At 39.2% G+C, this 14,645-nt stretch overlaps 1 protein-coding gene across 4 annotated transcripts in view; it reads left to right on the top strand.

Annotated features, from left to right (window-relative positions):
* PTPN4 (protein tyrosine phosphatase non-receptor type 4) overlaps positions 1–14,645 on the top strand; it is a 176,603-nt gene that overhangs the window by 116,402 nt on the left and 45,556 nt on the right. For all 4 annotated transcript variants that reach the window (XR_006679826.1, XM_045287404.1, XM_045287403.1 and 1 more), the window contains 3 exons: positions 809–968; positions 6,773–6,856; positions 6,979–7,035. Coding sequence is in view for 3 of the 4 variants with exons in the window: in XM_045287404.1 (XP_045143339.1) it covers positions 809–968; positions 6,773–6,856; positions 6,979–7,035 (301 nt within the window). In the remaining variant the exon portion in view is untranslated. The remainder of the gene's footprint in view (positions 1–808; positions 969–6,772; positions 6,857–6,978; positions 7,036–14,645) is intronic.

Below are 14,645 nucleotides of genomic sequence, written 5' to 3'. Positions count from 1 at the left end.
TGTGTGTGTGTGTGTGTGTGTGTGTGTGTGTGTGTGTGTGTCTAACGTTAATGAGGTTTCTGCTTTCGCCTTCAGCGATGTACTCAGCCACTCTTTCCTCTCCACTGCTGATGCTCTCAACACGCTTCAGCAGATTCTAGTCCTTGTCCTAGTGTGTTTTATTTGTCAGTCGATTCGGGAACCACTTAAGTTCTGTAGGTTTTACACTAATTTACAGCTGAAATAGCCCACACTGTTTTATCTGGGGCACAACCCAACTCTTAATTTGGGTTTTTCTTGTCTGTTCGATTTGATTACTCATGACTGTTGAAAACTTTTTTAAACATTGATTTTTTGAAAAAAATTTACATTGTTATAATTTGTGACTGTCTTGTCATAAGGATGCCCTTTTTAGGTAGAAATTGTTTACAGATTTGATAAACTAGGACATGAAATTTACTACTTCAAGGTGTACAGTCCTGTATGGGCTGTGACTCAGAATTGGTCTGGTGGCATGGTAGGTGATTGCTTGGTTACTTAAACTCCAGTATTTTTATTAACATTCACAAACCAAGTGGGTTCTAACAACCTACCAGTTTGCTGTGATGAAAGCACATTCTCTAAAGCAATAATACCCCAAATAGCTCATTTTATACTTTGTAGAATAGTGTTTCTATACTCCAAGATCATGTACACATAAACAATACTTTTAAACCTGTTTCCTATTAAATATTGAAAATATTTACAGGTATTTAACTCTACCTTTTAAAATAGCACTTTGATAACATAACTTCTAAAATAGCCACTCTTTTCCTGTTTTCTTATCTAGGTCACTAGAGACACCTGGTGATGGGCAGCCTCCAGCTTTACCACCCAAACAATCTAAGAAAAACAGTTGGAACCAAACTGACCATTCACACTCTCAACAAGATCTGGAAAATCATATCAGTGAAACATTTGATGTTCTATCTTCTCCAGAAAAATCTACTGTAAGTTCCTTTTCCACATAGTCTCATATATGTCTGAGTATTTTTTTAATCCTAAATGTAATCTCTCTTGCACTTGTGACATTGTTTAGCTGTAAATTATATTGCAGTACTTTTTTTATTTGTCCCCAAACTGTGTGATCATGAACTGTGCTGTGGTGCAGAACAATTGTGGGATTTTCCTTCATCACCATTTATTTTAAAACTTACTGCTCTAGAAGTTAAGTTCATGACAATTCATGTTGGTTTTCATCTTGTTCAGCACACCCACATTTCCAAAACATGCTCATAAATCATTAAATGATGTAACTACTACATACTTCGTTTAGTGCTGAGGCTTTATAATTTTCATTGACCTTTTGTATTATGAGTACATGCTTTTCGTGTATGTAAGCACTCTGTTCTACAGAATATATTTACGAATTATTTTGCATGTTTGCTTTTATGATTACAAAATGTTAAATTGTTAGAATCCCCTGGTTTATGAACTTTCATTGCTTTTTCCAAGGAGATTTAAATAAAGCAAACTTGAGGTTGTGAGTAAAGTATTAAAATGCATTGCGTTCATGAGGAATTATATAGGTAGACAAGAACAGATAGGCTTCAGGAAAGGGAATTAAAGACACGGTAAGAATAAAGTAAGCGAGAGAAGGATCCACAGCAGTATTGACAGAGGTAGTGTAAGAAGTTTGTGGTGCTTGTTCAACTCTGCTCTTTGCTTCTCACTTTCCACCAATAGCCCGCTCACATTGTGTAAGTTATGTGTCATCTTGTTGTGTCTGAACGAGATCAGTGAACTCACACGTAACTTTAACGTTAACAGCTAGAGCCTGAGTCTCCCTTGACTCTGAGTGCTTATTGAAGGGTGTATTTTTACTCTAGAATAAACAAGGCACAAGGGCATGTGGCATCATGCTATGTGGAAAAATAGGAATTTATAAAAATAAAGCAAGGGTTTACAAGCAATATCAGCAATTTCAAAAATAAAAGGCAACGACTCAACAGTTAGAGAAAATAACAGTTACAAAAAGAATGACAGTAGTTGCAAAATGGCCACACTTGGAGCAGTACGAAATGGCTACCCTCAGGCTAATTAACACGGCATAGTTACAGTGCCAAAATGGCCACACTTAACTAATACATTATAGTTAAATTGGGGTTAATTTTGGTGGGTTACTACAATCTCTCTTCTCCTGTACCCATTATTTCTACTAGCACAGATACCTCAAAAGAAGTTCAGAATGTTTACCAAAGATGAATGGAAACTTTTATGCTAGCAGTGTGGTAACTTTTGTTTGTTTTGGCTCCTTGATTCATGCATCCATTAATTCTTAATTTTGAATTCTTGTTTTGGACAGCTTAGTAGATAGTTAAATGAAAAGACAAGTAAGACATTGACCTCTAGTAAATAATTTGCAATCTAGTGTGTTTATGTATTCATTGAAAATTAATTACTGAGTACTTGTTATGTAGCGTGTGGTTTTTTAGACTCTGGGTATGTAACGGTGTAAAATGGAGGGGTGGAATCCTTGCCTTTACGGAGCTTAGCATGAACTATAAAGTGGATATAACAGGGTAGATAAAAATGAGGCAAATAGTAAGGTAAATACATGTATTCCACACTAACATAAGTGCTAAGGAGACAAACAAAACAGGAAGAGATCTAGGGGTTTTCAGGAGGAGAGTTGCAACTTCAGTTAGTGTGAGCTGTGAGTGAATTTACTGATAAGCTGCCTAGCAGCAGCCTGTGCAAAGACTGGAGTATGATTGGCATGGTCATGGAACACCAAGGGAATCAGAGAATTGAATAAAAAGAGCCAAAGAGGAGAATTCGGGTAAAATAGAGAGCCAGGTTTTAAGAGCCTTCAACTGTAAGAAGTTTGTTTTTTAACTCTTTAGTAAGATACAAATGAATCTATTTGAAGACAACAGTAACATGATGTTCCCTAAGTTTTAGCAGTACCGCTCTAGCAGCAGCACACACTGGTTGTGAGGTGTCATGTTCTAAGCAAATTAAAAAATAATTGTGTTCAGTAAATGACTTATAAAAAATGAAAAGACAACCAGCAGATTGGAACAATAATTGGGGGGACCCATATATCCAAAAAGGTTTAATATCAAAACAATATATAACTGCCACAATTTAACAACAGAAAAACAAACAGCCCTTTAAAAACCGAAGCCACTGCCATCAAGTCAGTTCTAATCAGTGGCCTCTGTAGAGGGTTTCTCAGCCTGTAGAGCTTTACAGGAGCAGATACCCTCAGCTTTCTCCCGGGAGCCTCTGGGGAGTTTGCCCTGACCACTTTTCAGTTAGCAAGCCAGTGCTCGCCAGACCGTACCACCAGACCTTGCAGCACATAGATTGTGATGCACAGGGACCTACCAGACAGATGGGACAGGCTAGAACTGCCCCTGTGAGTTTTCAAAACTGAAACTCTGTGGGACTAGATAGCCTCATCTTTGTCCTCCAGAGTGGCTTATAGGTTCAAACCGCCAACCTGGAGGTCAGCAACCAGGACTCCATTAGCCATTAGGGAGATCTAAATTAAAACTTCAGTATCATATCCCCTCACCGGGAGGGGAGGAGGGACAGAGAGGATGAGGAGCTGATACCAAGTAGAAAGAAAGTGTTTTGAAAATGATGATGGTAACCTATATACAAATGTGCTTGACACAATGGATGTATGTATGAATTTTGATAAAAGCTGTAAGAGCCCCCAATACAATGATTTATATAGCACCTCACCACCATTAGAATGGCAAATATAAAAAACATCCAAAAAGTAGAAAACAAATATTTAGGAGATTGTAGAGAGACTGGAATTCTCATCCTTTGTTAATAATGTAAAACTGTACAGCTACTGTAGAATAATTGGGATTTCTTTTTTAAAATTATACTTAGAATTACCATATGATCTGGCAATCCCCATCCAGTGTACCCCCAAGGCTTCCAAAAGTTCATGGAAATTTTTCATTATCTTTGAAGTTCATTTTCCCCGAACTTTTTGAAGCTCCTTCAAACATAGCGGGAATAAGTGAAAGCAGGAACACAAACAGAAACCTATACAAGTTCATTGCAGCACTTTTCACAACCACTGTCCAGCATCAGGTGATGCTGACTAAACAAACTGTGGTAGATACATTACATGAAATAGTGCTCACCCATGAAAAGAAATGGAAGTTCTGATGCATGCCACGCCACATTATGGGAAAGCTATGAAAATATCTTACTGAGCAAATAAGCCAGGTACCTAAAAGACAAGTTCTTTATGATCTCAGTTTTATGAAATGAGCAAATATATGACCACAAGGATTAGCGATGATTATGGTTACCCAGTGGTGGGGATGAGGGGACCAAAAAGCTTTTCCTTAGAGGCATTGGGTTTATGCCAGTGGAGGTAGGGTAATTTGGGAACGGACAATGAGAATAGGTTCTGGAAGAATGCAGTCAGAGTCACTGAACTATGCAGATAGAAATTGTCGAGTTGACTTGTGTACATTTTCTCCATAATTAAAAGATACAACGAGATTCAGAGAAAATGAACAAGTATTCAGCAGCTCTTTCAAAGAACTTTAGCAGCAGAGGAAAGAGATGGGACAATAGCTGGATGGGGAAAAGGAGTCTAGAGAAAGTTATTTTTTTTAATGAGAGACTTAAGACTTACCCTAATACATGGGAGAAATCAATAATGCAGGAAATAACGAATTTTTATAGCAATATCCTTGAGTATTTGAGAGGAGTTGGGACCCAGAGCAAGTAGGGAGACACATGAATGCAATATGTTGGGTTGTAAAATTAGAAATAATTATAGGATAGCTCTGGAATATATAGGAGTGATAATTTAGCTGTGAGATTAAGAGAAGACTTCCTAGAAGAGATCATTGCTGACCTGTATCTTGAAGGATGGATATAAATCAGCTAGTTATAGCTTATAATGACATGAATCTCGTTATGTAACTTTTGCCTTGCTCCTTTGGAAATGCTTCTTGGAATTTTTTTTCCTAAACCCTGTGGAGTTCACTTTTGCCATCGTTGTTTGGAGAAACAACTGGAAAAGAAGACTTTCCCAGGTTGATTTCTACCTTAGAGAGCTTACTACAGGCTATTCCTTGGGTAATTAACTTTTACTGTGTACGCTTTACATTTTTCAGTACTTCATACTTCATGGTTTCATACTTTTTGTCTAGCCTTGTCCTGCTGTCTGTCCTATGATTGGTCAATTTTACATACCCTGCAGCGATTGAAATTGGTAGATTTACTTTTCAAATAGTGGCATGAGAATTCACCCTGCAGTCCTGAATGACTTGCAGTCCACCACGAGGATTGGTCTTTCGGTGGTCCTGATGAGATGGTCATGTCTTGAAGTTAACAAAGAGTTGCTCATCTCAGTGCCACAGAGCATATTAAAGAGATGTGGCAGGGAAGGAACAAACCACGAGACTAAGAAGAGTGTAGAGCAGATAGATTTGGTCCTAAAGTTTCCCTCAAGAGGAACTTCCTTTAAGAGCTATAATTCAAGTCAGTGGGGTAGCACTGAGGACCACAGAAGGCTTGGGAAAGGACCTAATGGCAGAGGACGAGGAGCAAGTAGCCATGAGCCAGGCCAGTTAGCAACCCCAAGGCCAACAGCAGGCGGCCAAAGGTGGAGGGCCCGGGCACTAATGGAGAGGGATGCTCGGCACCTCAGAGGAGCCTTGGAAACGTCTCTTGTGAGCTTCCTAATCTAGTGCCCAAGTCGTAGCCCATGACTTCAGTACTAACTTGCTGTGGTCTGTGAGTTCTGTGCAGACATGAGCCCAACAGAAACGTAGAGTCCGCTGTGGGAGGAAGGGCTCGTGTTATAAAATGGCGAGTGCTGGTCCTGGTCCCATTAGGAATTCAGGCACACCTCTTAACCCTAGATCATACTCCTCCTCTGACACCACTTATGAATCATGAAAGGGAAAACCAGTCACAAAAGACCATAAGATAAGGTGTGATTCTGTTTACATGAGATATTCCGAGAAAGGAAATCTAGAGAGAAAGAAGTAGATGAGTGATTAACTAGGACTAGGGTAGTTGAAGGAGAGGGAAAAGTGACTGACCACTCAGGAATACAGGATTTCTTTTTGCGGTGATGGAAATATTCTTAAACTTATTGTAGTAATGGTAAAAATCATTGAATTTTTCCTTTTAAATGAGTAAATTTTTTTTTAAACTATAGATCATATTTTAATTGCAATATTCAAATGATTAGAGGAATGCCTTTGACCATTTGGGAATGTTAGAATAGGAACACACACACTCCAAGTCAAGTCTGACTCAGCTGCCCTTTAAGACAGAGCAGAGAGAGAGAGAGAGAAACACAGCATAATACTTGTTCCAACACTTTTTCTTTAAAACTTGTTCCAACTCTTTTTCTAAGCAAAAATAGTTCAGCACTAAATGAGTAAATTTTATAGTCAAATATATCTCAGAGAAAGGATCGCACTTAGGAAGCTGAGGGAACAACCTATTAGTTCACATAACACCTGTGCGTTCTTGTTACATGTTAAGCTTTGAACAAGAATCTAGGGCTATAGCAATTAATAAAGACATAACTGCTCCTCCTAGCATGCAGTAGCAAGAAGACATGAGAGAGTTATCTATAGTTTAGCGAACTATAAATTATTCAAGGAAATTTACTTTACTGAACTAGCATTTTAATTTAAATTATGGTTTCCTATTTATCATAAATAATATCAGCATAAAAAGGATGCTTTGAGAATACCTGAAGGACAAATCATAAATTAATAAAATTGTTTTTTGTTGTTGTCTTCTTAAGCCAAATGGTGGTATTCCACATGATAATCTTGTTCTAATCAGAATGAAACCTGATGAAAATGGAAGATTTGGATTCAATGTAAAGGTGATTTACAATTCATATTATACTCAGTTTTTGTTGTTGGGTGTTTTTTTTGTTTGCTTGTTTTTTCAAATTGAATCTTCAGCAATATTTGACTAAATATTCTCAACTGCTCTCTTTGTAAGGGAGGATATGATCAGAAGATGCCTGTGATCGTGTCCCGGGTAGCACCAGGAACACCCGTGAGTCATCTGAAATTCACAGAATCTTATATTCAGAAATATGTGCTTGACTTTTCATTTTTATTTCTGTGAAGGAAATAAACATTTTAACTTATCAAATGTTAAATGTTATGGGATAAGACAAATTTCTGATAAATTAGTTTGTACTTGTTCTTTATAAGAACCTATCTGATTTTCACTGCTCCTAAAATATTTAGCAGAACCTATCAAAATAACCTTTTAAGCAGCAAAATGTAAACAAAAGGTATAGTTTGGTTTATTATGTTTGCTTGCTTGTTCTTCATTTAGAATAGTTTACCTACGTTGTATTGCTTGCTTTCTGTTTTGTTGATTTTTTTGATTTGTTTTTTGGAGGTTTTTTGCTTTAAACAGAAACAGTGCTAGCCCCATTTTTCTCATAAAAACATTTAAAATATTTTATTACCGGAAGTTGAGGAGACAGTTTAATATTGAGAATATATAAAGAATTCTTTAATTGGTAAAGAATCTGAATAGACATTCCTCAAAAGAAGATACACTGATGACAAGCAGAGTGAAAAGAGGCCCAGCATCACTAGTCCTGTTCTTGTTGCTACTTGGTACTGTGAGGTTGATTCCAAACCACAGTGACCCTACAGCTGAGCAAATGCCACCTGGTCCTGCGCTGTCCTCACAGTTGCTATGTTTGTGCGTGTGCGTGCAGCCATTGCGTCACTCCATCTACTTGGGGTCTTCCCCTTTTTACTGCCCCTCCACTTTACCAAGAATGATGTCCTCCTTCAGGAAGTCCATGAGATGGAGTTTGACCATCCTCGATTCTACGTGGCATTAGTCCTTAACCTTCACACACATTAGGATGATCGTTATTAGAAAAATAATGAAGATCGCAAGCATTGGTCCTTGGATATGAAATCATTAGAAACTATTGCTGGTGGGAAGACAAAAAGAGTGTAGTCATTATAGCTGTTCTTCAAAAAGTGAACCTGGAATTACCCAATTCCACTCCTAGGTATATACCTGTGTTAGACTAGGTTGACTAGAGAAACAAATTCATTGACACTCGTATGTGTAAGAGAGAACTTATATCAAGAAGTAATTATGCTTCAATAAAACATCTCAGCCCAATCCAGATCAAATCCATTAGTTTGATATTGGCCCACGAATGCCTCTTCAGACTCACACGGTACGTGCGATGATGCCGAGTGCAGGAAGATCACAGGCCAGTGGGTGGAAAGTCCTATGGATCCAATGGTAGTGGACTCTCGGGCTCTGGCTCTGGCCATCAGCGTGATTCCATGTGACTTGTCAACAGGAATGTGAAGCAGAGAGAGGAAACTCCCAGAATCCTCATGAGAAGGCCACACCCACCAGAAAGCATCATCAAGCTGTGTCCTATTTGACAGGCTAGCCTCCACCTCTTCACTCTATTGAGCAAGTTGATGTGAGATTATGTAACTCCCACAATACGAAAATAATTTATGTCGGCAATTCTGATACTTGTACATCAAAGTTAATAGCAGCTTTCACAGTAGTCAAAACATGGGACCAATTGAAGTATCATGAACAAATAGATAAACAAAATGGGATAGATTCATACTTGGAACTTTGACTCAGACATAAAGAAATGAGATTCTGATAGATCCTATGACATTATGGTAACTGATGTCTCATACACACACAAAAAAAATCCCTGATTATTTTGTGCTCCCACTAATAGGATATATATAGAACAGGCAAATATATCAGGGCAAAATGGTTTTATTGATTACCAGATGCTAAAGAGAAAGTGGAATGGAGAGTGATTGCTTATGAGGTACTGAGTTTCTCTTTGAAAGGCTGCATCTGAATTGTGAAAAGTGTATGTGAATGATGGCAATAGTTGCTCAACAAGGTGAAAGTAATGTTCCTTATTTGCACTTTAAAATTGTTAAAAAGCAATAATTTTCCTAGGTACACTTAAAAAATTAACTTTACTGTGGATTGGGTGAAGGTTTATACAACAGATGACCAGGTGTACATTTAATGATTCATACACAGGTTGTATCTTCTAATTTGCTGCGTTCCCTGCAATGTAGCATCACCTGTCCAGCCTTCTCCCTGTGTTTTCTGACCCCAGTCCTCCTCTCCTAATCATTCTGAACTTTATCCTTCAGTAAATGCTGCCCCTTGGTCCCGAGTGGTCAACTATACGAAGCTGTGCATACATCAGTAGTGTTTCTATTCTCTTTGGAGACCCGTTTGCCTGAAAATGGAGCCAGAGGACTGAGTTCTGTTCCAGATCTCAAGGATGACCAACCAGAGGCTCGGATTTCACTGGTCTCTGTCCGATCAGAAAGCCTAGTCTTTTTTAGGATTTATTTATTCTTTTTACTTTGTAGTCTTCATTACTCATTGATACACCTGGTTCCCTATTTCTAGCCCCCTTTTTTTTTAACTTTTTGAAACTTTTTGTGACTTTGGTGGAGGCTTACAGATGATACATCAGCTTTACATTCAACAATTCGCACTCATCTGCCGCCATCCCCTCGGTTTGCCGCCACTTGTCCCACGCCTCCCTGCTCTCGGTCCCCATTCTCCCTTCTCCCCCTCCCTGCTTCCAGTCTAAGTCTTTCTTTCACTGGGATGCTTCCGCGTCTGGGTGACCTCGGTGGTGATGGCGATGTGAAGTGTGTTTCGCCTCAGGTAACTGTCTGCCGTTTTTCTTCATCTGAGAACTCTCTAGTCGATCTTGTAAGAATGGTGTGGGTTTTACCTAGTTCCTTCGTTTCTCTATGTGCACGGGTCCTAATTTCACCACAGTATTTGAGGGAAAGTTTTGCTGAGTTGACAGTTTTTTCTCTTTCTTTCAGAGTTTTATATGTACCATCCTGTTGTTTTCTTGCTTGCATGGTCTTCTGCCTAAAAATCAGAACTTAGTGTTATTGGTCCTCTTTTGTAAATAACTTTCTGTTTTTCCTGACCTTGTCTTAGGATTCTAACTCGTCTTTGGTTGTGGAAAGTTTGATGATGGTATGTCTTGGTAATGTAATTTTAGGATAGCTCCTGTTTGAGGCCCATTCAGCTTTTTATGCATACCATTGTTCATGATGTTAGGGAAATTTTCTTCTAGCAACTCTGTAATAAAAGAAAGCACATCATTTCTAAAGTACATAACATAAGAAAAACTGTGGAAATATTATTTAGAGATAAACAAATAGGCAACAAAATATGAAGTTAAAATGTTGGAGGGAAAAAGTTACTTGTACAGAGGGGAGATGGTAGACAAATAACATCAGAAATATCTTAATCATGTACACTTTATAAACTTTTTTAATGACATTGAAACTAGAACTAAATATATATGTATGTGTTTGAGTGTGTATGTGTGTATTTTGTAAGAATGGTGAATTTTACTTTCAGAACTTAACCCTAGAGAACAAAAAATATTTATACAAGGTTGTTCATTATGTGGTGTTATGGTTTGAAAAATTGAAAGGTAAATTTCTTCCTAAGTGTTGAATAAATAAATTATACATTGCTTTGTAGCTTTTGAAATGATGAAGTTATATAGTTCTATATTAATTTCAAAATATGTCCATAAGGTAGAATTATGGGAAAATACAGGTTGTATTTTCAGGTATATATTTGATCCAGAATTTTAGAGTATGAATATTATATGTAGAAAAAGTCTAAAAACATATTCTAAAATATTAACAGTGTTTCATCTGGGTGTGTAATTACTGGTATTTATCATATCTGTATTATTTTTTTCCCAATTGTCTACATAATGACAATGAGCATGTATTGCTCTTTTATTTATTGTCAGGTGCCCTTGGGTTGGTGCCAACCCCATGGCCTTATGGGCAACAGAATGAAACACTGCCTGGTCCTTCACCATCCTCAACATTGTTTATTTGCATGCCAATTATAATAGCAGATAACTCAAAAAGAATGTGTTGGGTTTTTCTAAACGGTGAATATGAGCAATTTTCAGTTAAGTCGGAAATGTTCAGAGAACATTCTGTATACAGATTCATTTTCAAAAAGAATCCTTGATTCTAAATTTTCCTTATAGGGGTCACATCTGACCTCTTCTGGCTCTCAGGGTCATTGCCACAAGGTAGATGTCACATAGGCCCACACCTTCCATCCCTTTTTATCCTGTTCTGACACCAGCCGTCCCTCACATAGCTCCTTTTTACAATAATTCATAGCAATGGCCGCACAAAACTCACAGAAAATGCTTATGATTATGGGCTGTATTAGGAAAGTTAAACAGGTTACATTTCAGGTGAGAAATCCTCAAGATACGGTAGTTTAGTCAGGGCATTTTCTTCTCTGCCATGTTTGCCGGCCACCTCTCTCTAACCCCCAGCCACTTGGCCTGGCCTCTGCACTGCTTGTCCAATGTTTCGGGGCTTTTTTCCGACTGCCAGTAAATGCCCAGAGTGCATGCCACTCTACCAGAAGTCTAAGCCTAAAGGCACTCAACTCTAACTATGTGAATCAATAAACCCAGCTTCCCCCTCCCTTTTAAAAATCATTTTACTAGGGGCTCGTACAATTCTTATCACAATCCACACATACATCTATTGTGTCAAGCACATATGTACATTTGTTGCCATCATCATTCTCAAAACATTTGCCTTCTGCTTGAGCCCTTAATATCTGCTCCTCATTTTTCTCCCTCCCTTCCCTCTCCCCCCTCCCTCATGAACCCTTCATAATTCATAAATTATAATTATTTTGTCATATGTTCACTGTTGAGCATCTCCCCCCACCCTCTGCTGTCCATTCCCCAGGGAGGAGGCTCTACGTAGCTTCTTGTAATCGGTTCCCCTTTTCTACCCCATATTCCCTCCACTCTCCAGGCATCGCCACTCCCACCACTGGTCCTGAATTGGTCGTCTGTCCTGGAGTCCAGTGTTTCCAGTTGCTATCCCTTTTTAAAATTAGGTATAGGGGGTTACATTTCAGAATGTCAACTTTGTATTCAACAACTTAACTTACAAGCCCATTCCTCCAAAAGTTTACCCTTCATTCCTTGCTTATTCTTCTCCCTCTCATGACTTACTATCATTCATTGCTTCAAGGTTAGTACCCATCTCCTGTATAGTTTGTTACTTTCTCTTCCTTTCCCTTGTCCTTCTACCTGGGCAGTGTCCATAGTCTTTGGCCATTGGGCTGACTGTCTCTCCTGATTTTTTATCTATATTTTCACAGTGCAATAGTGGCCTGACATACTTGCCCTTTTGTGACTGTCAGCTCACCAATTAAGTGCACAGGCGAGGCCCGCCCCGCAAGCCGGCCTCCTGTCCCAAAGCACTCAGCTTTACTTGCTACTCTGTGGACTGCAAAGTCCACTCCTCTGCCTCCTGCTCTGGTTCTGCCGCTGTCCCTGCTGCTGCGACTGCTCTGCCACTTTGTCGCCAGTTCAAGAAGTGTGCAGGGATCCCAGCATCCAAAAGACATGCTCCACACCTCGTTCTTCTTTTTCGCTGGTAATGAGATCTCTCTTGGTTCTGAAATGGCTGGTTTTACACCCAACAAGATGGCCATCACAATTAACCCTATTAGCAGTCGTTTTCAACTGAATCAGGTAATCCAGACAATATCTCCTCGTCTTACCCAAATCCATCAGGAAAAAGGAAGATTGTCTAGTGGCTATAGCTAGAAGAGCCATTTTAAATAATTCACTGCATTGTAGGCAGATAGTACTATGTGGTATAAATACTGGCTGAATTTTGAATAGGTTCTCAACCTGTGGCATGCGACCCCTTTGGGATCGAAGGACCCTTTCCCAGGGGTTGCCCGATTCATAACAGTAGCAAAATTACAGTTATGAAGTAGGAACAACAATAATTTTATGGTTGAGGGAGGGGGGTCACCACAACATGAGGAACTGTATTAAAGGGGCGTGGCATTAGGAATGTTAAGAACCACTGGGTTAAAGTAATAGGAATTTATCGTGCTTATTCATTTATAGACCACTACAATCTCTATGTTAGAAACTGCATGTCCAATGGAACAGAACCCAGAATCACCATATAGTTAGTGCCTTGATGCTCCCCTCGCAGTGACGTGACAGTTTTTGATCTGTTGGGTAGGGATCTGCACCTGAAAGAACTGACCCAGGGGGAACCGATGAGAAGGATCTACATGTGACCTCCTCCCTGGGGGATGGACAACAGAAAAGTGGGTGAAGGGAGATGTCGGACAGGGCAAGATATGACAAAATAACAATTTGTAATTATCAAGGGTTCATGAGGGAGGGGGAGCGGGGAGGGAGGGGAAAATGAGCTGATGCCAGGGGCTTAGGTGGAGAGCAAATGTTTTGAGAATGATGAGGCCAATGAATATACAAATGTGGTTTACACAATTGATGTATGTATGGATTGTGATAAGAGTTGTATGAGCCCCTGATAAAACGATTTAAAAAGAAAGAAAGAAAACTGACCCAGGAAGTTTCCCCCTGGCACTTAGGGTAAAGTGCCATGCTTGGGTAAACAGAGCTGCATAGAAAGGGAGATCAACTGTAGGCGGCAATGCAAGGGCTGGGCTAAAGGTGGGCATGTACTTGTGAAGACTGCGCAGACTGGCACTGTGCAGAGTGCTGTGTCACTGGGACAGTGGATGCTGTCAGTGCAGTCGCCTATACCCCAGGGGGATGATTGACAGCAATGCTGTATGGTTTTGTTTATGTGGGTTTTTGTTTTCCTGCCTTTAGCTTTTTTTTCTCTTTTCTTTCTTTTTCTTGCGCTTGTTGGCTGGTTGGTTTGTTGCTGTTATTGGTGTAATTGGTCTTATGGAGTTTTGATTTTGTCATATTACGGCTGCCAAAGTAAAACTGAGTCACACAAATCCCATGGACATGCAGATGGATTCTCGCTTCTTAGTTAACTCTAGCCCCAGTCTAAGAACAGTTCGTTCTGATAATATGGCCCTGCTCCACATTCATGTTCATGAAATGATCACTAAAGATAAGGGTGCTACAACAAAGTGTGGTGAAGAGAGCCCATGGTGCCCAGCTATCAAATTGAAATAGTGTCTGGGGTCTTTAAAGCTTGTATTCAAAGAAGCAGCCATCTAAGTGAGGAGTCAACTAAGTCCACATGGAAGAAGCACATCGGTTTTTGTGATCCAACGATGAAAATAACAAAATTCAAAAATGATGAAGGGAAAAGTATCAAAGCTAAAATTATGAACACTGAAATGGTACAGGGCTGTGGAGGGCAGTAGGAGCCCAAAACCCATCTGCATAGTAGCTAGTTAGATTAATCCACTGGCAGACCCCCACTAACCACAGACAAGGGTCTCAAACAGCCTTAATTTCTGACCATAACATTCTCATCTTGATTATGCTAGATCAAACTTGATATTTGGTCAGCTGACCTTCCTATTGACCCAACCTGAATTGTTCTCGGTGCAAGTATCTCTTGTGTGATCCATGACAATAATGTCTTCCCTGGCTTTTTAAATATTGATGTTGGTCTTTTCTTTCCTATACATTATTTGTATTTTCATACTGTTATTTTATCCTTACCACATTATTATGGTTTGTTGTTTTTTTAATTCTCCTATTCGGTTGCCCAGTTTGAAGCACAGAAGGAGTGGATGCATAGAGATAATAACTGATGCAAGGGTTTATAGGA

This window comes from Echinops telfairi, unplaced genomic scaffold, assembly GCF_000313985.2.
Source record: "Echinops telfairi isolate 266 unplaced genomic scaffold, ASM31398v2 ScPeMD7_15;HRSCAF=58, whole genome shotgun sequence".
Lineage (NCBI taxonomy): Eukaryota > Metazoa > Chordata > Mammalia > Afrosoricida > Tenrecidae > Echinops > Echinops telfairi.
This window is presented reverse-complemented; position numbering and strand designations above follow the sequence as displayed.